Source organism: Agelaius phoeniceus, chromosome 22, assembly GCF_051311805.1.
Source record: "Agelaius phoeniceus isolate bAgePho1 chromosome 22, bAgePho1.hap1, whole genome shotgun sequence".
Lineage (NCBI taxonomy): Eukaryota > Metazoa > Chordata > Aves > Passeriformes > Icteridae > Agelaius > Agelaius phoeniceus.
Genome location: NC_135286.1, coordinates 99,287 through 121,713, shown reverse-complemented (window position 1 = coordinate 121,713; position 22,427 = coordinate 99,287). Strand labels below are relative to the sequence as shown.

Here is a 22,427-nt window from a genome sequence, read left to right as displayed (position 1 = left end):
CAAATCCTTAAAGTACCTTTTTATTTTTTTCATTTCCAGTGCCAAAATTGAAAAGGTTGGAGTGAAACACGATTTTTGAAGGTAATTGCCTGAAAAATGTAATATGCTGTGTATATCAAAGATGTTTCTAGAATAATGCGTCGGTTTAGTGATAAAATTTCATTCCGGGTGACATGGGTGGTAATATAGTGAGTCCAGGTTGGAGGCTCCTAGCTTTGACGATTGTGTTCGATTTTGGATAGACAGGGAAAAGAAATGCCTGAGTAATAAGGGGGGGAAAAAAAAGCCATGAGTCTTAGCAGACAGAAAAAAACACTGCAGATAAATTTGTGTGCTAAACTTAAAACTCTACTAATGTATTGTTGGACACGAGAAAAAAAGCAGGAAAAAATACCTTTCTTTTTCCTAAAATATTGCAGAATCTGCTGGGGCGAAGTGACAAAGAAAATCCACCTTTAGTGGGACAGGGTGAGTATTTTAAGAGTTGGCCTAAGCTAGGTGGTTGCCCAGTTCCTGTTAGCGCACTACGTGTAATAAAAATGTAGCCACAGAAATCTAAACGCGATGGAAGCAGGGCTGCGTGAATTAAGTGGTTTTTTAAAGCACGTGCTTGGAGCATGAAAAATAACAGATGGCCCTGGTCCCTTGATGGGACATGCACTTGCTGGATTTTGTGGAGCAGAGCCTGGAGCTACACGTTATGGGTGAGCTGCACGGGAAGGAAAGGCAATTCACGGGCTGAGGGGCTGGCTGGTCTGGCTGGCAAAGAGCTGCTTTGGGGATGCTTCTAACTAAGGGAGGAGGGTTAAGGGAAGTATAAGGGGTAAGGAAATAATGCGTGTGCTCTCCTGTGAAACACACTAAAGAAGCTTCCAGTGGATTCGACCTTGTGGGGCCAGGATATTACAGGAAAGGTGATACTGAAAATGGGTGGATTATATTACAGGATGTGGGGGGGGGGGGGGGGGGCGGGGGAGCCGCAGTTTGTGTTTAGGCCCTGAAATACAGCTCTCACTCATGTTGATGTCCAAGTCTGTACCTATCTACAGTAGACAACTCAATAAACTGAATTTGGCTATGGCTTGGTGTGTGTTTTTGGTGAGTGATCTGAATATTAAGGGAAGCTTTGTGCCCTGGGTGGTCCCTCTCCTGTGTAGGAGTATAATTCTGGTTTGCTGCTGAACCATCTTGAAAAAGTGTGTAGAAATGCTGTGTGGCACTCTATTGGGGCTGGATTAGGAACAGATCCTACTTTCAGTCCAGGTTTGGGCACAAAACCTTCATATCATATCAAGGGCTAAATCGAGAAGGATTGGTGGGGTCTGTTACCCCGGTGGGGGGGGGAGCAGGGAAGGTGATCACACGGCTTTCCCTTGCCCTTTTAAAGAGGAGTGCTGTTAAAGGGAGGGTTTAGGGGAGGTGCTGCCGTGGCTTCGATGATACCGGCATCAGCAGTTTCCCAGATGTCCTGCTCTGGGCCATGACGTGGCCCGGGAAAACAAGGGAGTGGCTGTGTATCTCCCAGCATGAGCCTGGGATAAATAATGGTGATGTCTCTCCAAGATTTTCCAATCTCAGGGGCTGTGGGTGACCCCTGGCCAATGGGCTGTAGATAAGCAGATAAAGGCCGCTGTACCAGCCAAGATGTTAGTTAAATAGGAACATTATTTTATTAAAAAATAAGAGCTAATAAGGCCTAATGCAGGCCTTCGGACTGGAACAGCAGAGTTAATCACTGGAATAAGGGTAATCGCATGGGATGAAGGGGAAGCTACAGTTTGCTGTCCTCCCATAAACCGGAGGAGTTTGGTCTAGTTCCTGTTTCAAGAGTAAAGGTGTTTTCCACTTTGCAGCAGTAGGTTGCTGGAGAAAGTGGTGTGGCAGACTTGCTGGATTTCCATATTCCGTTATCATTGTTCAGCGTGTTTAATTGCCAGTTTTTTGCAGCAGCTCTGTTCCATCCCGGCTGGCTGCGGCCTAGGAGGCTGGAGGCATCCCTGCAGGTTAGAAGCAGGATGAGTTAGTGACTCGGATTTAGTGTCTGTGGGGCAGCGTATTGCTAGCCGCCTTGTGCTGCCTGCCCTTCTGTGCCTTTCTGTCCCCCTGTGCTGCCCCACCTGTGCCCCTTCTGTCCCCCTGTCCTGCCCCACCTGTCGTCGTTCTGTCCTGTCCCCTTGTCCTGCGGGGGCAGTGCTGTGGCCGCGCGGGGCCGCCGGCCGCCAGGGGGCGCAGCGCCGCCAGGAGCCGGCGCGCGCATGCGCAGAGCGGAGCGCGGCGGCGCCGGCGGGCGGTGAGGGAGCGCGGCGGGGTCGAGCCGGGAGAGCGGCGGGAGGCAGCGGCGGGGCGGGCATGGGGACACGGGGGCGGCCGCGGGGGTCCCGGCGGGCCCGGGGCCGTCCTCGGCGCAGCCCACAGGCCAGCGGGAGAAGCTGCAGGCGGCGGGAGGAGCCGCCGGGCCGGGCCGTGGCCTCCGCCGCCCCACGTGGGGCGGCGCCGCGGGGAATTCGAACGGCGGGAAGGGGCGGGGGCCGTGCTCGGGCCATGCGGAACGGGGCAGGGGGTGAGGACGCAGGTACGGCTTGGCTCACATTCTCCCCTTTCCCGTTTTCATTCTCCTTTCTCTTCCCCTTCCCTCTCTCCTCGCCTGCCTGGACCTGAAATCTGGAGACGTTCACATAAAATAGAGAGTATGGATAAAACATACAAGGGAAAACTTTCTATTTTCCCAGAGTAGGAGAAGGGATCAGTCACCAGTCCCTCAGGTGGTTTTTAGGGTGTGAGGGGGAACCACAGACAGTGAACAGCCCGGTTCACTGAACAGGCTCTTTTTGGCATTTAGATTCCATGATGCCAGGAAAACGCAGAGTGCAGATCCTGGTCCCAGAAGAAGTGTCTACTGAGATGAAAAAGGTTAAAGGTAAGAAAAATCCCTTGGAATTTTCCTTTCACTTCCCCAGGGGTGATTTTCACCAGGAAATTTGTACCCCTACGTGTTCTTTCTCCCCTTCCCTCCCTGCAGTCAGCCACCCATCACATCGCTCACAGCCTAGGATGGTGCTGACACTGGGCCAGGGTAATGTTGGCTCTTTTTGGCATTTAGATTCCAAGATGCCAGCAAAACGCAGAATGAAGATCCTGGTACCAGAAGAAGAATCTACTGAGACAAAAAAGGTTAAAGGTAAGAAAAATCCCTTGGAATTTTCCTTCCACTTTCCCAGGGGGGATTTTTACCAGGAAACTTGTACCCTGACTTGTTCTTTCTCCCCCTCACACCCCGCAGTCAGCCACCCATCACATCGCTCACAGCCTGGGCTGGTGCTGACACTGGGCCAGGGTAATGTCGGGCAGCTGGGTCTGGGTGAAGACATCATGGAGAGGAAGAAGCCAGCTCTGGTCACGCTGCCGGAGATGGTGGTGCAGGTGGAAGCTGGAGGGATGCACACAGTGTGCCTCAGCCAGACTGGAAAGGTAAGTGCAGTGGGTTCTGGGATGTGTTCTGGAGCAGGGAGTAGGAATCAGCCACTGCTCTGCCCACATCTTGTTCCGGCTGTAGGGGTGAGCCTGGTCTCATGGACCACAAAATTTAGCGGGTCAAAAGGAGGACCTGAAAGGATTTGGAGACGGACTTAGGATAAGAGCATGGAGTGATAGGTCAAGGGCGAATGGCTTCACACTGACAGAGTAGATGGATGACACTGCCATTTTAGCTGCGATATTGGGAAGTTCTTCCTTGTGAAGGTGGTGAGGCTCTGGTACAGAGAAGCTGTGGCTGCCTCATTGTGGGGGGTTAGAATGTAAGAAAATAAAGATAGTGTAGAAGGTAATCTCACCCCTGAGGAGTTGCAGCTGTACTAATTACCAAAGATTAGGAACAGGCCTGCCCTTAACAGGCCATAGCTGTGTCTAATAAGGATGAGTGCTATAAAAGAGCGGGTTAGCTGGGTGAGGAGAGACTTGGAGTTTGTTGGCTGTGCTGTGAGGAAGAAGGAGTCAGTGCTGCAAGGAGGTGCCCGTGAGAAATCACTGAGAAGGTATGAGAGCTTTGCAATAAGATGACAACACCTCGTCCCTGGAAGTATTCCAGGCCAGGTTGGACAGGATTTAAAGCAAGCTAGTGGAAGGTGTTCTTGCCCATGGCAGGGGGTGGACTGAAATGAGCTTTAAAGTCCCTTCCATCCCAGACCATTCTGTGATTCTGTAATAATTCAGCCTCACGACTCTCTGTCCCCTGACTTCGTACTCAGCCTGTTGCCCCTCTGTGCTCCATCCTGACCACTTGCACCCAATCTGCAGATCTACACCTTTGGCTGCAATGATGAAGGTGCCCTGGGACGCGACACCTCAGCTGAAGGGTCTGAGAGCTCTCCAGGGCTGGTGGAGCTGCAGGAGAAGGTGGTGCAGGTGTCGGCGGGGGACAGCCACACGGCCGCGCTGACTGAGGATGGCAGGGTCTTTGTCTGGGGCTCCTTCCGGGTACGCTGAGTCCTCAGATACTGGAAGCTTCGCTGGTGGCTGCTGCTCCTGTGGCTGATCCCTGTGTCTCTCTCTTCCCTCAGGATAACAATGGAGTGATCGGCTTGCTGGAGCCCATGAAGACGAGCTCCGTTCCTGTGCTGCTCCAGCTCGATACACCTGTTGTTAAAATAGTTTCAGGTGAGCAGGTGTAGTTGTTGAGATGGTCCTAACAAACAGAAGAACACTGTGTATTTAAGAAAGCTTCTCTCTTTTATTTTAGCAGCATGCTGTCTTTTTATATCCTCTCACAAAGCTTATACCTATTCATTGGCCACAATAAATCAACATAATGTTCATTGGTGCAAGGCAGTCAACACCACTGTTTTCTGTCAAGATCTAACTGCAGGACCCCTTGTTTATTTTTCTTCTCCATTTACATGCTGACAGCCTTGGTAGGACTCCTTTCAGGGGCAAAGGCGACTCTTATCAGCTTCTCTTCTTCATCTCTTTCTGACTCACAGACCAGCTGTGAGCCCCTTCCACAAGTAGGGCCCTGGGGTGTGCAGGGTCAGGCAGGTACACAAGGTTGTCACAACCCTTGAGGAACGTCCACGAACTTTTCCTCCCTCTTGGCTTGTTCCAAGCCTGATACAAGGGTGTACTTGCTGATCTCTGACTCTTCCAGAGATCAGACCTCTTAGCGCCAACAGATTCACATATTGAGTTAATATTTGACCAGTCTGATGTAGAATGCCTTCCAAGAGTGGCTTGAATTGTGACCCACTGGGGTCAGAGCACTTACTCTCTAATGAGGCCTGGAGAAGCTGAGCACAGCAGCCAGGGTGCTTGTCCAGGACCCAGGAGTGGTTGGGCCACACCTCTGTCTCCTTACCGACTTCCCAGACAAACTGCTTTGAATTCCTGGGATCAGGAAGATGGAGATCCTGGAGTTTTAGGTGGTGACACAATTGGTGTTGAGGTATCAAGTGCAGTAAACCCCATAAGCTGGGACAACTGGGGTTTACCTGTGGGATCTCAGTCCTGAGGACTTGTTGAAGACTTCTCCATAACTTCTTTTTCCTTCCTGTCCCAGGAAACGACCACTTGGTGATGCTGACAGTGGACGGCGACCTGTTCACATGTGGCTGTGGTGAACAGGGCCAGCTGGGCAGAGTGCCAGCACTCTTTGCCACCCGAGGAGGACGGCGAGGACTGGGTGAGTGGATTTAGTTCTCAGAGGTGCAGCCTTTGGCTTTGGCTCTGCCCTTTGCAGAGGAACAAAGGGCCCCAGTCCCTGATGCTCAAGGGCTTATGTGTAATCAGTGAATGCAGTGAACCAGATCCTTAGATGCAGGGAGGGTGTAAATCCTTAGTCCTTGCATAACGCCTTGTCTCCTACCCCAGAACGGATGCTGGTCCCCCAGCTTGTCCCTGTCAGAGGAAGAGGGAGAAGAAGCAAAATGCGCTTCCAGGACGCTTTCTGTGGGGCGTATTTCACCTTCGCCGTCACGCATGAGGGACACATCTATGGATTTGGCCTCTCCAACTACCATCAGCTGGGTGAGCTTCACCTGTGTCCCTCCAGATCTCCTTCCAGTCCACTGCTGCCCTGGCCTGGTGGGGGAAGCTGCTGGGTGCCCCAGAATCTAAACACTGCATGCACCAGAGCTGGAAATGGGGGTGGGGCTCACTCTGGGTTTAGGTCCCAGCCCTCGTGCCCACTGGGTTTGAGCAGAAATTAGATTTTGGGGCTGGGCAGTTCTGTACTGGTCTCTGGTAGGGTGAGTCCCAGGGTGGATGGCTCAGTGCCAGAGCCGTCCATGCCCATGGACCTGATCTGCCTGGGTTTGTGCGTCCCACCCTGCAGGGACCCAGGACACCGAGCCCTGCTTCTCCCCGCAGAACCTCACGTCCTTCAAGAACTCCACCAAGTCTTGGGTTGGGTTCTCTGGCGGGCAGCACCACACGGTCTGCGTCGACTCTGAGGGTGAGTGACTCTGTGACAGGTGGGCTGGGAGTCACACAGCAGGGTGGGGGGAATCCCATGGCCCTCAACCTGGCCAAGGAGCTGTTGGGATGAGGGTGATGTGCTGGAGCCCTCCAAGCTCTCGGTGTTCAAGGAAACAATGTTGGTGTGAGATTGCAGCGAAGGGAAGCTGACAACAGAAACCTGGACTCAGTTGTGAACTCTGCTCTTGCACCTATTCAGCTTACTGATTTTGAGGAGCTGAAGGGGTCTCTATCCCACCCTGCCCCTTCTGGATGGGTCTCAGGGTGTGGTGTGGAGGAGTGATGCTCCTTCAGGAGTCAGGCCTGGGAAGACGTCCTGGTCTGCTTTGGCCTTGCTGCAACTTCTGCCCCGCTCAGGTCTCCTGTCTTGTGTGTCCGCTGTGCTCCAGGTAAAGCCTACAGCCTGGGCAGGGCAGAGTATGGCCGGCTGGGCATTGGGACAGGGGCAGAGGAGAAGAGCACACCCACCGTTATCCCAGAGCTCCCCAGTATCGTCTCGGTGGCCTGCGGAGCGTCAGTTGGTTATGCTGTCAGCAGTGATGGTGAGTGCCAGGTCTTGGCTTCTGCACTTCCTTCATTCCTCCATCCAGCCCTGCACACCGTCACCACACACTGCCAGCTGGGTTGGGACTGGAGCCAGGTCCTGCTGCCCATCTCCTGGGGGCAGCTGGGCAGTGGCTGCTCAGATGTGTTTGTGGGCCTGTTTGTGGGCAGCAGGGTTGGTCATGTGGTGTTTACCAGGAGGCGGTTGTTGGCCTGACAGTCTCTTCTCTGACTCTGCTGATGCCAGACCTCCATGCTCTGATGCTGCATCTGCCTGTGTGCAGTGTCCACAGGAAGGAAGGTTTGGAGTGGGCTGTGGGTTTATTTTTCTCCCTCAAAGGGATGAAAGTTCCTTGGCTCTGTGACGGAACACCTGTTGAGTTGCAAGTGCTCGTTCTCTTCCTCCTGCTTGTGTTTTGGACTCATAGCAATGCACTGTCTGGGTGTGAGGTCGCCTTCCCATTGTGCAACAACTGAGAGCTCAAAGCTTGCTTCACCTCTGTTGCAGGACGAGCGTTTGCGTGGGGAATGGGCACTAACTACCAGCTGGGCACCGGAGAGGAGGATGATGTCTGGAGCCCCGTGGAGATGACGGGGAAGCAACTGGAGAACCGGCAGGTGCTGGCCGTGTCCAGTGGTGGGCAGCACACTGTGCTGCTGGTCAGTGACAAGGAGCAGAGCTGATGAAGCGACACCGCAGCCGGACCCAGCGGAATCACAGCACCCCCAGACCCCCCACAACTTCTGCCTGGGTTGGGGAGCCGATTACTTGGGGAGGGCAGGAGGCTCACAGAGCTCGGCCCAGCAGCGCCTGCGTGGCTGGAACAGGGTGCCCGTGGGTTCTCTCTGCAAGCGTTTGTCTGTTTTCCTGTGGTGCCCAGTGCTCTGTCAGCTCCCCGGCTCAGCTTGGTCCTAAACTGATCGCAGTTCTGTGCCTGGATGGATTTCCACTTCTCGTTTGTTTTTTTTTTTTTTAATGTTTCCTGGCCCAGCAAAGCTGAGGGTTTTGTTCTTCACTCTGCAATCAGGTTTGGGTAATGGTCTCCCTGAGGTCCCCATGTTCCCCATATCTGGATGCTCTTCCACCCCCTTCACCTAAATCACCTCTGGATTTGTCTGCTTCCACCCCCCAAACCCCTCTGAGCCTGTTCCAGGTGGATCTGAGTCCAGCAGGAATGTGCCCAGGAAGCTCCATCCTCTAATCCAGAGCTTGTGACTACTCTGGGGAAATTCTGCCTGGTGAGGGAGAATGCTGCTGGATGATGCCTAGCACAGTGTGACCACTCGAGGCTCCTGCCTCCCATCCCCTCAAGCTGAGCCCCTGCCTGGCAATGAGGCCAGGAGCAGGTTCCCCACTCTCCATGGCCTGGAGCAGCCACCTCATGCTACTTTTCACAGTCCTGGCCACTCCCTCTTTGCCATTGCCTTTGGAAACCCAACCAAATCCATCCCAGGGGTGGGAACACTGGTTTTCTTCTCTTTCACTTGCTGAGGAAGGAGGTTCATTTGCTGTTAGGGCCTCAATGAGCAGGCATCCAGACCCCAGCTATGCATGGAGTTGCTGGGAGCAACAGGACTCCTCCCCATTTCCTCCCTGATCCAACTGGTCTTGATTCCTGTGCCCAGCCTGCTCCATCCTCTCCTTATAGGAGGTACCTTCCGGTACCTGGAGTGAGGAGGGCTCTGCAAAAAGTTAAATTATAGCAATAGGAGGGGGGTTGTGGCTGGGGAGGGGGGTCTGGGGTGTCTGGGGTTATACAATGGTTCCAAAGGGGTTGGATTTTTTAAAAAAAAGAAAATGTATTTTGGTTGATTAATCAAGGCAGAAAGGACGAAAAAAAATCTTTTAACATTTGGAATAAACTGAGTTTTGATAAACCCAGGCTTTTCCTGCGCTTTGGAGGGCTGGGCAGTTGTCCCGTGGGGACAGTCGGGACAGGTGGCTGCTTTTTGGGGCGCTGTCCCGGTCCCAGCTGTGTCCGAGTGTTCTGTGGCCGCCAGGTGGCAGCAGGAGGATGCGCTGGCAGCTGTGGGGCCATGGCACTGGGAGAACTGGGACGGAGACAGGGCATGGTCCCTGTCCTCTCTGTCGCCTCCTCTTCAGTTCCCAGCCTGTCTGACGGGGCACCCCAGGTATCTTTGGGTCTCCAGGAACACAGCCAAGCCCGTGGCACACCTGGAAGGGTCCTAGCATGTCCGTGCTGGGTGCTCCCAGCTGGAGCTGAGCCAGATGTGTGTGCAGACTGGAAGCCATGGGGCAAATTCCCACATCCTGGTGTGACTGGAGCCCCAGGTTGCTGTTTGCACTTAATTCATTTGGGCAGGAGCCGGTTCCTTAGTGAGCCTGGGCACTGAGAGCAGCTCTGCTGCTCCCATGTGGGATGAACTTGGATTTACAATCAGGGATGGCCTCAGTGGGTCCAGCTCTGGGGGGCTGGGGCCACCCACATCCCATCAGGTGGGTTTGTTCTGGTGGTTGCAGTCCTGGGCTTGCAAAGGACTTTATTTTTACCTCTAAGCAAAAGGTTGGGATGTGGGCCCACAGGGAATGTTGTATTGTGAGGGATCAAGCCCATATTTTGCAATCACTGCAGGCTGAGCCATGGGCAAGTGCTCTCTAATCCTGTGGCTAATTTTGCTCCCTGGGGACCATCACCATTTGATACTGTTCAATGCAATGTGACCTGCTGGATACCTGATGGACAAACTGCTCTTCACTTAGGCTTGATTCCCAGCAGCAATATTTATCCAAAACCAGCCTCAGCTATTGGGGAGATCCCACATCCCAGTGCTCCCAGTTCCTCCCTGTCCCCTGCATTGGCAGGTTTTTGCATCTCCCACATTCGGGCAGCAGGAACAGTATCAGTGGTGTGGACACAACAGGGTTGGATCCTGCCAGGAGCCAATGCAATTCCCTGCTCCAGCTCCTGAGGGTGCAGAGAAAACCCAGATCATTCCTAAATAAGATGGGATTGTACCCATCCCTGAGGGGCTGTTCCTGTTTCTGGAAAGGGGAAAACATGTCCTTGTGAATGGGAAGCTTGTTGTTATATTTAAGAAACATGGGAAAAGGGCTGGGAGAGAACAATAAGATTTAAAATATTCAGAACTGATGAATAAGCAATTGTCTTGGGAACCAGTGACACTTCAGTGGGAAGCTGCTGGAAACTGGGGGAAGGATGAGCCCCCACACAGAGGGGAGAGGGTGGATGGAGGAAAACAGCTTAATTGAGGGAAGGGAAATGTCTCATTAACAAGGTTTTTTGCTCACAGAGTGAGTGGGGGCATTTTGAGGATTAGGAGGAGGAATTTGGGTCCTGTGGAGTGGACCCCTGGATCCAGCCATAGTCAATGGGGGAGTTTTTCTAGCACTGACACCTCCAGACTCTCCCTCATCACCAGCTGGCAGCTCCACACTCTGGTCTCCATCTGTTGCTATTGGAAGTGCATAAAAGGCTTTTGCTTCACAAACAAAAGCTGGGAAAGTGGTATTCGAGGGCTTTAGCATCCCTGGAGGATGAGGCCTGGCAGTGTGAAGATCTTTTGGGCCCAGATTAAAAGCACTTTGAGTGTTGTTTGCAAGGTTTGTGAGGGATTTTTTTTCATGTTTTTTTAACATGTTGCTGTTTTAGATAGAAAATTTCTGCCTGTGCAGTGGTGCTGCTGGATCTACAGGGAGAGAATTGCATCTTCAGGAGGGTTTGGAGGATATTCAGACTGTTTTCTTGTTATTCCTTTCCTGCCTGGAAGAGGAAATGAGCTTTAATTATGGCCAAGCTGCCTGTGACAGGGTTTAATGATGGTTTAGTCATTGTGCTGGGCTGTCTCTCCAATCATTGAGGCTGTTGCCTGACCAGTATATCCCAGGATAACTGCCATGTGCAGTGCTCTGGTGTGGCTCCTGATGCAAGGGTGTCTTGGGTCTCTTTAGGATGAGAATTGGGTTGAAATAGTGATGTGGTGGTGTCTCTGTCCCCTCCCCAAACTGCTGACATCCTGGTTCCTTTCCCATTACAACAGGCCAAAAATAAGGAAAGTCTCATATGGCTCACTCAGCTCTTGGGAGCTGGGGGGGATCCTGGCTCTTTCCCTGCCTGGAGGAGCTCCAGTGCTTATACAGTGCCCCAGACATCCCCTCCCTGCATGTTCCTCCTGGTCCCATTTGCTCAGGGAATAAAACAGTACGAATTAAGCAGAATTTGTAACTCTGAAAGGAGAAAAAAAATCCTCTAGGAATTAATTATTCATAGTGATTTTCTTTCCCTATTAAATGATGAATTGCAAGACAAGCATCTCTGTTGAGCTGAGAGCCTGGGTCCACCCCAGGCTGCTCCAGGGTCAAGAAGGTGGGAGCTCTTGCTCCTGTCCTCCCCAGGAAAGCCAGATCCATTCATTTCTATCTGCATATTAATGCAATTCCAAAGTCAGCCTAAACCTGCAGACAAAGAAACTGGCATCATCATAATTAATCACAAGCTCAATACATCAGGGTTCATTATTTGGTGAATTAATTAAAGAAAAAAAATTGGGGAAAGGATGTTTCCTGCAATAGCACATGCTTTTGGCCTGCAAATGTCCCTGGAAATAGCTGGTTGGCATGTGCCAGCCCAGGTTGCTGCACAATTAATCTGGGCTGGCTGCTAGTTTAACTGGGCTGTGAAATCTCCAGAATTGGTGCCTGGCTCAGCTTTCCCAGGGTGCTGGGTAATGGATAGGGGTCCTCAAGTGGTTTTCACATCCAGTCTGCACTCTTTATGGTTCTCCTTCTTGGGGAACTAAGAAGCCTACACTGCAGAAGTGATCAGTACCTTAAAGTCCAAAGTCTCGTTAAGCCAGAGCAAAGTTACAGGCTCCAACACCCGTTTCTGTTGCTTTTCCGCTAAATCCTCATTTGTATTTAAATTACAAATGTAATTTGGGCCAGAATTTGGGCTGCTTGTCTTTTAAAATAAAATTATGTCTTGATGACTGTTGGCAGAAGAGGTTTTTGGTGACTAGGGCTTGCAAACAATCTCAGCTCTAAAGGGCTTTAGGTGTTCACAAAGGTGAGTTTTTCCAAGTCCAGGTATGTTTTTAAAACTTGAATTCAGAATCATCAAATAGCCTGAGTTGGAAGAGACCTTAAAGCCCATCCAGTTTCATGCCCTGACACAGGGACATGTGCAGGGACACCTCCCACTGTCCCAGGCTGCTCCAAGCCCCATCCAGCCTGGCCTTGGGCACTGCCAGGGATCCAGGGGCAGCCACAGCTGCTCTGGGCACCCTGTGCCAGGTTATCCCCACTCTCACAGGAAAGAGTAAATTTAGAGGCACTTTCATCACTCCCCAGACCACCCCCCTGAACCAGACCTTGCTCATTTTTGATGCCTGTGAGTCACAAGAGAGCTGGAAACTGCTTCCTATCTTCGATTTTATTTTGCTTTAACTTTTAGAAAGCAGGGTTCCTGTACAGAAATGCCACAGTAAGGCAAATATCCCAAGGGTTGGAGCTGGAAATAGTGTCTCAAGTACTTTGTGAGATGCTCTGGATCCGGCATATTCAGCTCCATCACACATGTAGCAGCTGCTGTAGTGGGAGGTGTTATGGGAGGCCTTGGGGTCACTTTAGTTTCATACAGCTATAGACAGACATACATATATATTTATAAAAGTACACAAAGAGTTCCCTCCGAGCATACTGGCTAAAGCATGGCCCAGTCAGGGCAGGCCCTCCCAGTGCTGTTTGCTTGCACTAGGATTTCTCCCCAGTTTTTCAGCCCAGCATCACATCCATGTCCAGGGCAGCCTTAGCTGCAGTCAGAGGTCTCTAAATAACACCAACCTAACAATGACATTAACAGTAGAAAGCTTTCACTGGGAACAATCCCAGTTTGAGGAACTCCAGGAGAGTTTTTACAATGGATCTGGAGCTTTTTGAAAACTGTCTCTGAAGTGGCATAAGTTTTTCTTTCCATCTCCAGTTGTCCTCCTCAGAGTGGGATGGAATGAGGTCCCATGATGGCAGAGAAAATGGCCTCAAGTCATTCCAGGGGAGGATTAGGCTGGATATTAAGGAATGTTTCTTGAAAGGGTTGTCCAGCCCTGGCACAGCTGCCCAGGGCAGTGGTGGAGTTAACGATCACCAAAGAGATTTAACCATCACCGTGTGGATGTGGCACTTGGGGACATAGGCTAGTGGTGGCCTTTGTAGTGGTAGAAGAACAGTTAAACTTGATGATCTTGGAGGGCTTTTCCAACCTGAATGATTCTGTGATGCTATGATCACATCCTGGCACAGTTCCTTTCTGCCATATGAGTATTTCCTCTCTTGCCATGGGCTGTGGTGTCATCCTGGCCTGTGCAGGAGGATAAGCACGTGGAAATTGCAGTTCTGGTGCTCTGGGCTCTGCCAAGAGCCACATGTTGGAGGATGACAGCCTCTGCTGGGTGGTGTTGTTGGTTGAGGAGATGCCCAACTTGCCTCTTGTTCTCTCTGTAGGAGAGCCCTACATCATTTGGTGAGTCCCAATTCTCCCATTTTTCCTTCTCAGGATGTAAAAAGTTTTTGCAGTCAGTCTGTATGCAAACCCAGCAGTGTTAGTGAGCAGCGCCCAGCCCACCATTCTGCTACAACTCTGTGGTGGTGACCTGGGTGACTTCGGAGCGCAGCTCATCTCCTCTGTGTCCCTGGCAGCCCTGCTGGGGGCTGCCCACGTCTAGTCATGCCGGCTTGTTGCGGGCTTCAGAAGCGGTGCAGGTGGAGACGTGCTCCCGCGTGGTGTTCCTGGCGCGGGAGAAGCTGTTCTGGTCCACACGAGCTCGGAAAGGCAGGCAGAACTCTCGGAAGCACCTCTTGAAGTTTTCATCCAGGAAAGCATAAAGGACAGGGTTGAGGCTGCTGTTGGTGTAGCCCAGAGCGATGCAGAAGTGCAGGCTGGCCACCACATAGGGGTTCTTCTTGTCTATGTCCACCAGCGTCCAGACGATGACGAAGATGTGGATGGGTGTCCAGCAGATGATGAAGGCTGCCACCACCACCAGCACCATGCGTGTGATGCGCCGCAGGTTGCGATCCTTCTCCTTAGAGCCTGAGAGGAGCCGGACGCTCTTCAGGCGAAGGATCATCAGCCCGTAGCAGATGGTGATGACCAAAATGGGGACCAAGAAGGCAAAGATGAAGACACATATCTTGGTCACGGTGTCCCAGTAGATGGGAGGGTCAGGAAACTGGAGAGTGCACAGGACCATACCATCTGTAGGAGAGAGGAAGGTCAAAGAGGAAGCTCAGTGTCTGCTGAGAATATTCTGTCTTCTGCTTAGTAATGGCTTGTTAAAACCCCGGGGAGATGCATTTCTACCTGCCTGCTCCTGGCAGAGGTTCCCCAAGAGCTCTGTGCCACCAGACCCCTGTCCAGAAGACACTGAGAAGAGGCAGTGCATGCAGTGACTCTGGAACCTTTTCCCTGCAGGGCCTCCTGGGCCACTCAAGACCAATCCTGCCTTCTCTCAATCCCCATGATGGACATCCCCATGTCACATCCACATATCACCCTTCACTGAAATCTGTCCACTTCCTCAAGATGCCCAGAGCTTTCCTAGCAGCTAAGGACCAGTGACCCCACACAGGAGCTGCAGATCTTAGTGTGAGCCACTTAGAGACTTTGCAGCACCTCTGGGGTTTTTTTAGGCCCCCTGCTTTCCATACCAGGAGGTGGGGAGAGACACTGGTTGGACTGGAGATGGGGAAAGGTGTGGGATCCCTACCCTTAAGGGGAAGGGAGGACAATTTCAGTTTCAAAGATGGGAAATAACACCGTGATGCTTTTTCCAAGACAGGGCACATTTATGGTGTGACAGACAGGTGCCCACTACTGACCACAAATCTGCTACAGGACCAGAGCTCAAGTTTGCCAGATCACCCCTGGGATGAACTGATGGGACAGGAGGGGACATGTACCCCAAGACACTTGCCTTTTGACTTGGTGACTGCCATGACCATGATGGGCACTCCGATGAGGGAGGAGAGCACCCAGATGCAGACATTGATGATCTTGGCTTTGGCCGGCGTGCGGAAGTCCAAGGCCTTGACCGGGTGGCACACGGCGATGTAGCGGTCCACACTCATCATGGTGAGGGTGAAGATGCTGGTGAACATGTTGTAGTAGTCAATAGAGAGCACGACCTTGCAGAGCAGCTCCCCAAAGGGCCAGGTCTCCATGAGGTACTTGGCGCTCTGGAAGGGCAGTGTGCTGGTGGCCAGTGCATCAGCCAGTGCCAGGTTGAAGATGTAGATGTTGGTGGCTGTCTTCATCTTGGTGTACCTGGGGGTGGCAGAGAAAGGGCATGTTACAGGTTGTCAGGGCACTTGATGTGATGAGGAGGGGGCACAGCCTGTCTGCTCACAAGGTGACACCAGCCTTGGTGGGCAAAAGTGTTGTGATGTGCCTTTCTGCAGCACCAATGTGCTCAGCATTTCCCTGAACCAGTTGCACAATGTCCTTTATCCCCTCAACTCTCCTTCATCTGATTTTCCACCTAGTAAATTGTGATTATCCAGCCTGCTTCCCTGACAAGGTTGCTTGCAGAAATTGGATCGATTACCCCCGGAAACAGGCCATCTGGAAGCGGCCCAATTAGCCAGCCTGGAGCTCCAGAGCCTTTGGGGAAGCCTGGCTGTATCCCCCAGGGCATTTGGGAAGGGCTGGCTCTGCTTCTGGTTCTTGTCATGCCATGGCAAGAGAAATGTGTGGTCCCTCATGTCCAAACCTTTCCTGAAGGGATGAGGCAAAGTTATGGCAGATGCCAGAGAAGCAGGGATGTGTGTGTGTGTGTGTGTGTGTGTGCCAGGAGCATCCAATCCTGCAAATGTTGGTCAAAGGGATGCTTTGAATGGTGTGGTGGCTTGGAAATAGATACTGAGTGATCTGCTGGGCACCCCCAAAGGGCAACACATGTGGGGCAGGAGTGGCTCTATGAAGACCCTGCTCTTTGCAGGGCTGCACCAGCAGCTCCAGCTCTTCCTGTGCTCCCTTCCAGCAAATCCCCATTGCTCAGAGAGCATCCTCCCCAGCCTCAAGCTTTTTTAGATGTACCCTCATTAATTAGCATCAGGGTCAGTTTGCCCAAAACCATCTCTGCATGCCTAAGCCTGCCTGTAGCAGCACTAGGGTAAGGCATAGAGGGGGGAAATGACCCCTTTGTTGCTGAGCTGAAGAGGTTGTTTTCCTTGGTGTACTTATAAAATAGACAGAAAGTGACTTTTCACGTGTGTGATAGGGGTAAGACAGTTTTAAACTGACAGAGGGCAGGTTTGAAGCAGATATGAGGGTGGTAATAACCTGGCACAGGGTACCCAGAGAATCTGTGGCTGCCCCGTCCCTGGAAGTGTTCCAGGCCACATTGGACAGGGCTTGGAGCAGCCTGGGATAGTGGAAGGGGTCCCTGCCCATGGCAGGGAGTGGAATGAGATGGGCTTGAAGGTCACTTCCAATCTAAAGCATTCTAGGATATGTGATTATCACAGATATGATTCTGTGATAATTAGTACAGCTCATTGCATGTTGGGGGTACATGAAATAAGTTAAGGTGGGGGGATTGAGTGGCTCCCATCTCAGGTGGTCCTGCCATGGCTGGAGCCCAGGACAGCAGGCGGATGTGGGAAAGAGGCTCTTGGGATTGATGGTGGTATCCAATCCCTTCCCCTTATCCTTTCCCCATCTCAGCAGGGTCAGGAGAGTGTATTCGTGGGGACAGAGACCCACCAGGTTGCATTGTCAATTGAACTGAGAACTGGAGCTGAAAAACTAATTTCTCTCTGGGAGAAAACAGAAAACAGCAGCTTAACCCAGCTCCCAGCTCCAAGAGCATTCCTGTCTCCTTCACCATGGCTGCAAATGGCAGCCCATTGCCCAAGGGCGGAAATATTCAAGCTGAGCTTTTTTTTTAAATTTAAATATGGCATTAAAAATGTCTTGTCCTTGAAAAGTCCTTTTCTGTTCTCTTTAGTGTTATTTTCCAAGCGCTTTTGCAGAAAAGTTTCCTCCCAGGTTAAACAAAAAGCTCAGAATTTGTGGTATTGTCAGGTTTTGCCTCTCCTATGTGAACAGTCAGTTCAGGTAGATTCACACATCTTTGGTCTCTGTTTTTTGAGTAAAATGGTAAAAAAAATCTGTTATTCATTCCATGATCTGCAAGATGTGCTTAGCTGTGCTGGGTAAGCACTTCCCAACCCCCTGCCAGATGTGCCAGGGGTGGGGGACTGGAGGGCCAGAGCTGTCACCCATCCCCAGGCAGGATGGGGCTGGTGAGGGCAAAGCAGTGACAGGGATGACTGGGATGATAATGGTAATGTCTAGGATGATGGATTGACTCTGCCAATGCATTTGACTGGAATAACAGGGATAACTGGGATGAGGCTGGGGATAACTGGGATGATGAAGGACATAACTGGGATGATGGGGTTGATGGGAATAACTTGGGATGATGATAGGGATGACTGGGATAATAAGGATGGCAATTTAGCTTCCAGTACAGGGGTTTTGAGGGAAGATTCAGCTCTCTCCAGGTTGGGGCTGAGGTTTCAACCTCCTGCACAGGCTGAGGCATCCATCCTGGTGACCCTCCTGAGCTGCAAATGAAACTGCTGCTCCAGGAAAGAGGTTTATTGCCCACATTAGAGCAAATCATCCACTGCTGCTGATGGACCTCCCCAGGCTTCGAAACCCATTGCAATTAAGTGAGTGCCTTGATTGGGAAGTTATGCACTTGAATGGAACAATCTGGGTAGTGTTGATGGAGAGAAGAGATGGGAGGGGATGGGGCAAGCACAGGGCAGCTCCGCATTCCAGTCTCGACTCCCAAGTGGGGACGCCCTCTCCAAACCTCTTGGAAATTAAATAAGTGAAAGAAAAGTGAATAATAAGTGAAAGAAAAACTCCTGGAGCTGCTAAAAGCCGCTGCCTGAAAGAGCCTGACTTAACAAAGCCTGCACCCAGCTGTCCCTGCAGCCTGTGTGGGAGCTGGTGGGGGGCTGATGGGCTTAGTGGGGATGAGGGCACTTGCAGCCCTGAGCTCACAGCTGCAAATTACTTCCAGGAGTATTTTTAAAAGCATCTGACAATACAGTGGGCATGGCAGTGCTGGTCAGAGCTGTGGTGGGGAGGGTGCTGGGTGTGCTGGGCTCCCTCCAGGTGTGCGATGGGCTTGGCTGCTCTGGAGAGGGATTTATTTGGAATTTGGCTGTGCTTGGCTCGCGGTGTGTCCATTCACAGAGCTATATACCAGGGTCCTGTGTCTGCATCTGCCAGCTCCTAGCACTCATGGACTTTGTGGCAAACTCAGTGTGGTCCCAGAGGTCCCTGACCCCCAGGATGTGCTCCAGCTGCGCTTCCAGACTACCTGGACACCCTGCCTGGACCCCCAAGGGCACTTAGAGGTAGCATTAGGAGAAGAGCATAAGGCAAACACCCAAAATCTCCCTAGCAGTGAGGTCCAAATCCAAGCTGATCTTACCTCATAGCCCTTTCTTCCACGGACACAGGTCTCCCCTAGTCCTGGCCTAAACCCTGTCAACATGGAGCGACTCTGACAAGGACCCTGGGAAACTCCAGATGGCTTTGGCCATGGAAGGGGCGAAGGCACATGTCCCTGCAGCCCCTCCTGTCCCAGGGGCTTGGAGGATGATACTTGTTCATTTCATGGGAGATACTCTCCATCCCTGGAAGTGTTCAAGGCCAGCTTGGACAGGGCTTGGAGCCACCTGGTCTAGTGGAAGGCAATCCTGCCTATGGCAGCGTAGCGAAACAAGGTGGTCTATAAGGTCATTTCCAACCCAAGCCACTCTGTGATTCTGTGTTTAATTCCAGCATCAGTTGGAAAATGTGGGGCTAGAAGGTGTGGTGAAGGGATCTGTGGCTGTCAGGCTTGCTAAAGCCTGGGTTACATGGAGTTACTCAGTAAAACAGGGAGGATGTTTGCACATGAAATCACTCTTTTTAAAATGCTTTCCCTCTCCTCTCTGAGCAGAACCAGCTGGAAGGGGTCTAATAACACTCATCCCTCACCCTGACATTATTCATGGCATCTGTCTCTGCTGCAATTACCTCAATTTGCTTTTTCAGACCAGGGCTCATTTTTGATGCCCCTTTTGAGTGGATGAAAAATCCCATTAGGGGTCAGGTCGGGTCAGCGAGTTACTCCCCCATGCCACTCCCCATTGCCTGCCCTCTTGGATGGTTAAAAACACGCGGCAGAGCCCCACAAAGAGTGGGGAGCAGGGGCAGCAGAGCCTGATACCAGGGCAATGGGCACTCCAGGGTGGCTCACAGACACATTTCAGGATGGTTTCCTTCCCTCCGGTGAGTCACCACATTTATTTGTGCGCATGCAGTGCCAGGCTGTGCTGACCTCTGGTAACAATAGCTATGGACTGAAAGGGATGGGGAAATGAGGGTGGAAATGGTAAAAAAATGTGAATTTGGAGGGTTTGTTTAAATCCAGCCACCAGTGTTTTGGCCAAGCTGGGGTTACAGCATCACCTGAGGCAGAGGAAATTGGAATCACCCCACAGATTCTGGACCTACAGGACCAAACCCCCTCCAGTGCGAAGGGGGTGGCTGTGCAGCCCAGGCACCTAGTGAGACTCTTCTGCTCCCTCCTGCCAGGCTGGAGGTGTTGGGGGTCTGTGCCCTCACAGAGTGTGACTGCAAGCACAGCCTCATCCTTTGCTGCTGGCAGAGCTGTGGAGGAGCTCTGTCAGCCCTCGCTGCTGGCACTGGTCCTGTGGTCTTGGCTGTATGGTCCCATTTTCTGTGTCAACCTATCTTAACCAGGCAGGACCGCCCAGTGTCTCGGACAAAGGGACTGATGAGGTTTTGTACTTTAGCACAAGTGTCTGCGGGACACAGCAGTATCTTGCCATGCCCCATCTTTAAAGTGGGGGGCATTTGGGTCATGTTGCTTGTTCTGGGGTGCAGAGAACCTGCCGACCCTGCCTCTGCCTAGGGAAAGCCTCACCATAGGTGCCAAGGTCTTGGATGCAGCTGAAGTAGGTCTCTTGGCTACTGGAGCTGGTATCTCACATTGAGGGGACCAGAGGACAGCTCAGCCGTTGTGGGAGATGGGGCTGGGCCGTGCAGTTTGCGCTCTTTGTTAGAGAAAAACAGAAGTCAGGCAGCTGCAGGAGGTGCTGGCACAAGAAGGAGCTGGGGATGGGTTGGGTGGGTAATTCCCACTGATGGAGTGAGGTGGCAGCAGCGGGAACCCGCCAGCCCCTGGCTAGGGCGGGGGGGCAGGGTCTGGACCCACCCTGCGAACAGGGCAGCTCCCAGCCCGCAGCGGCACCAGCCCTGCGGCTTCTCTTCCTCACAAAGGACAAGAGGCACCCACTTGGGGTCGGGCTGTGTCGCCCATGCCCAAACATCTCCCTCGCACTCCCCGAGCTGCTCCAGGCACACATGGCCTCTGCTTTCACCCTTTGCACAGCACTGCACCCCCCACACTTGTACAGCTTGCACACGTACTGCTCACACGCACATCGCAGCCGTCTCGATGCGCACAAGCAGCCGGTTCATACCCAACCCTCCTCCTGCTGCTGGCAAACTCACACCCAGTGCAGACACACCTGGTGCACACTCACAACCGTTGCACACTCACTCCTGGTTCATACTTACTTCTGCTGCTGTTTGACACGCAGCGCACACTCACCCCTGTGCACACTTTCTCTTAGTGCAAACTCCCTCCTGGTTCTGTCTCAACCCTGGTGCGCACTCACCCCTAGTGCACACCCACTCCTGGTGCACACTCACTCAGTGTCACCAGCTCACATCTCCCATGTGCTGCACACTGACCCGTGGCACCGCCTGGCCCCATCGGTGCTTTCGCACTCGGTGTGCCCAAAATGCCCCCTTGTTCCCGGCGCATACCCCACCCCTGCCCAGCTCTCACCTGACGATGCCGTACATGACCAGCACGTTGCCCAGCAGCCCCACCACGCACACCACGGAGTAGAGCGCAGTGATGACGATGGCGATGAGGATGGATGTAGCATTCTTGGCCCGCTGCAGGCCCGTGTCGTTGACCCCGTGTCCGGGCAGGGGGGCCCAGGCGGTGCCGTTGCCCCAGGGGGTGGCAGTGGCCGTGGGCAGCCCCGAGGGCAGTTCCACGGGCACATCCATGGTCACATCCATGGGCAACTCCGTGGCCCGCGGGCGGCCGTGGCCCCGCTGGAGCCGCCGCGCGCATCCGAAACCCGCGGGTTCGAGCCCCGCTCCCGGCCGGTGCCGCCGCCTCCTCCCGCACTCGCGCGGGCCCGGAATGCTTTATAAACCCGCGTGTCCCCAAAGCCACGTGGGGCCGGGGGCGGCCCTGCTCGCCCGCCCGCCCCCTCGCCTGTCTGTACCTCTCCCGCTCCCTGCCTGCTATTCTCCCCCTTGCTCCCTACCTGTCCCCCCCGTCGCCGCCTTCCTCCACCTCGGTCGATGGCTGCCTTTCTTCTCTCGGCAGGTCCTTGTCTTCCCTCCACGGTCCCGTTTTCCCCGCATCCCTGCCTGCCTCGCCCCATGCCTCATTCCTGCCTGCCTTTCTCCCCCACGGTTCCCTCCTTGCGTCCCCCCTCTATGCCCCCCCAGTCATCCGCCCAAAGCCTGTCGCTTTCTCTCCCCATCTCTGCCAGCCTCCCCTCCCAGTTCTTGTCTCCTCAGTCCCTGCCTGAGCCGCGCTCTCCCCAGTCCCCTGCCTCTTTTCCCACCACCCAGTTCCTTACCTGCACCCCCCTCCCTCATTCCTGCCTCTGCCTCCCCTCCCTGCTTGCCTTCCTAATCCCGGTCTCTCCTCCGGTCCCTGCCTGTCACCCACCCCCGGAGCCCGCACGGGTCCCCAGCTGGATGGATCCAGACGCTCTGATTGTTCTGGGTTTTCTTTGTCTGTAAGAAAGCAGGGGGACAAGCAGTCCTCTTGTCCACAAAGCAAAGACGGGTGGTCTCCAGTTCCCCCTTGGCTTTGCTTTTTCTTCCTCTCCTTCACTCTCCCCATCATGTGTTGTGGGGTTAGGGGGTGCTGGATGAGTTTGGGGGTGCTGAGGAGGTCTGGGAGGATGTTGCAGGGGGATTAAGAGGGATATTGTGGGGTGGAGGAAGGAACTGGAGGGATGCTGGGGGGAGAATGACGCTGGAATGCTGAAGAGGGATTTGTGGAGCAATGTTGGGGGATTTAGGAGAAATGCTTGGAAGGCAGTAAGGAACGATGGGGGTGCTAAAAAAGGTTTCTGGGGGACTTAGGAGGGATGCTGCTGCAGGATAAGGGATTTAGGGAGATGCTGCAGAGTGAAGGTGCAAATACAGACCCAGCAGCAGCACCTGCTTAGCAGAGCTGGGCTTTGAGGGATGTTGAGGGTCACCCTCCCCTTTCCAAAGATCCTTTCCAGCCTTGGAGCAGGACTGCCT

General features: G+C 52.9%; 3 protein-coding genes and 1 long non-coding RNA gene across 16 annotated transcripts in view; 2 read left to right on the top strand and 2 right to left on the bottom strand.

Annotated features, from left to right (window-relative positions):
- Nucleotides 1-560, top strand: part of PHACTR4 (phosphatase and actin regulator 4) — a 50,667-nt gene extending 50,107 nt beyond the window's left edge. For all 8 annotated transcript variants that reach the window (XM_054648423.2, XM_077189731.1, XM_054648427.2 and 5 more), the window contains 2 exons: nucleotides 40-81; nucleotides 420-560. The gene's annotated coding sequence lies outside the window, so the exon portion shown is untranslated. The remainder of the gene's footprint in view (nucleotides 1-39; nucleotides 82-419) is intronic.
- Nucleotides 40-7,952, top strand: RCC1 (regulator of chromosome condensation 1). Of its 5 annotated transcripts, XM_054648428.2 has the most exons (12): nucleotides 40-81; nucleotides 420-468; nucleotides 2,840-2,917; nucleotides 3,101-3,178; nucleotides 3,281-3,468; nucleotides 4,294-4,473; nucleotides 4,557-4,653; nucleotides 5,549-5,671; nucleotides 5,860-6,015; nucleotides 6,323-6,442; nucleotides 6,855-7,007; nucleotides 7,517-7,952. In XM_054648428.2, the coding sequence occupies exons 3-12, from the start codon at nucleotides 2,845-2,847 to the stop codon at nucleotides 7,690-7,692; spliced, it is 1,344 nt and encodes a 447-aa protein (XP_054504403.2). In that variant the 5' UTR covers nucleotides 40-81; nucleotides 420-468; nucleotides 2,840-2,844; the 3' UTR covers nucleotides 7,693-7,952. The 5 variants fall into 5 exon arrangements, with proteins under 5 accessions (XP_054504403.2, XP_077045850.1, XP_077045849.1 ...); XM_077189735.1 differs by lacking the exons at nucleotides 40-81; nucleotides 420-468 and adding an exon at nucleotides 1,980-2,003; XM_077189734.1 differs by lacking the exons at nucleotides 40-81; nucleotides 420-468 and adding an exon at nucleotides 2,237-2,290.
- LOC143695611 (uncharacterized) lies at nucleotides 1,648-2,286 on the bottom strand. The gene is made up of 2 exons (XR_013185004.1): nucleotides 2,151-2,286; nucleotides 1,648-1,997 (listed from the first exon to the last, which is right to left on the bottom strand). It is a non-coding gene; the product is annotated as an uncharacterized LOC143695611 (long non-coding RNA).
- Nucleotides 7,953-12,404: 4,452 nt separating the features above from the next.
- Nucleotides 12,405-21,547, bottom strand: OPRD1 (opioid receptor delta 1). 2 transcript variants are annotated; one of them, XM_077189739.1, is made up of 3 exons: nucleotides 21,428-21,547; nucleotides 14,959-15,308; nucleotides 12,405-14,240 (listed from the first exon to the last, which is right to left on the bottom strand). In XM_077189739.1, the coding sequence occupies exons 2-3, from the start codon at nucleotides 15,296-15,298 to the stop codon at nucleotides 13,708-13,710; spliced, it is 873 nt and encodes a 290-aa protein (XP_077045854.1). In that variant the 5' UTR covers nucleotides 15,299-15,308; nucleotides 21,428-21,547; the 3' UTR covers nucleotides 12,405-13,707. The 2 variants fall into 2 exon arrangements, with proteins under 2 accessions (XP_077045854.1, XP_077045852.1); XM_077189737.1 differs by lacking the exon at nucleotides 21,428-21,547 and adding an exon at nucleotides 20,932-21,413.
- Between the last annotated feature and the right edge of the window lie 880 nt (nucleotides 21,548-22,427).

Coding starts and splice junctions, on each gene's coding strand:
- OPRD1 (XM_077189737.1), bottom strand. CDS start 21,173: ATGGATGTGACCATGGATGTGCCCGTGGAACTGCCCTCGGGGCTGCCC. Junction 15,309..20,931: donor GTCATGTACGGCATCGTCAG/GTGAGAGCTGGG, acceptor TGCCACCCCCAG/GTACACCAAGATGAAGACAG. Junction 14,241..14,958: donor GGCAGTCACCAAGTCAAAAG/GCAAGTGTCTTG, acceptor TCTCTCCTACAG/ATGGTATGGTCCTGTGCACT.
- RCC1 (XM_077189733.1), top strand. CDS start 2,542: ATGCGGAACGGGGCAGGGGGTGAGGACGCAG. Junction 3,469..4,293: donor GCCTCAGCCAGACTGGAAAG/GTAAGTGCAGTG, acceptor CCCAATCTGCAG/ATCTACACCTTTGGCTGCAA. Junction 4,474..4,556: donor TTGTCTGGGGCTCCTTCCGG/GTACGCTGAGTC, acceptor CTCTTCCCTCAG/GATAACAATGGAGTGATCGG.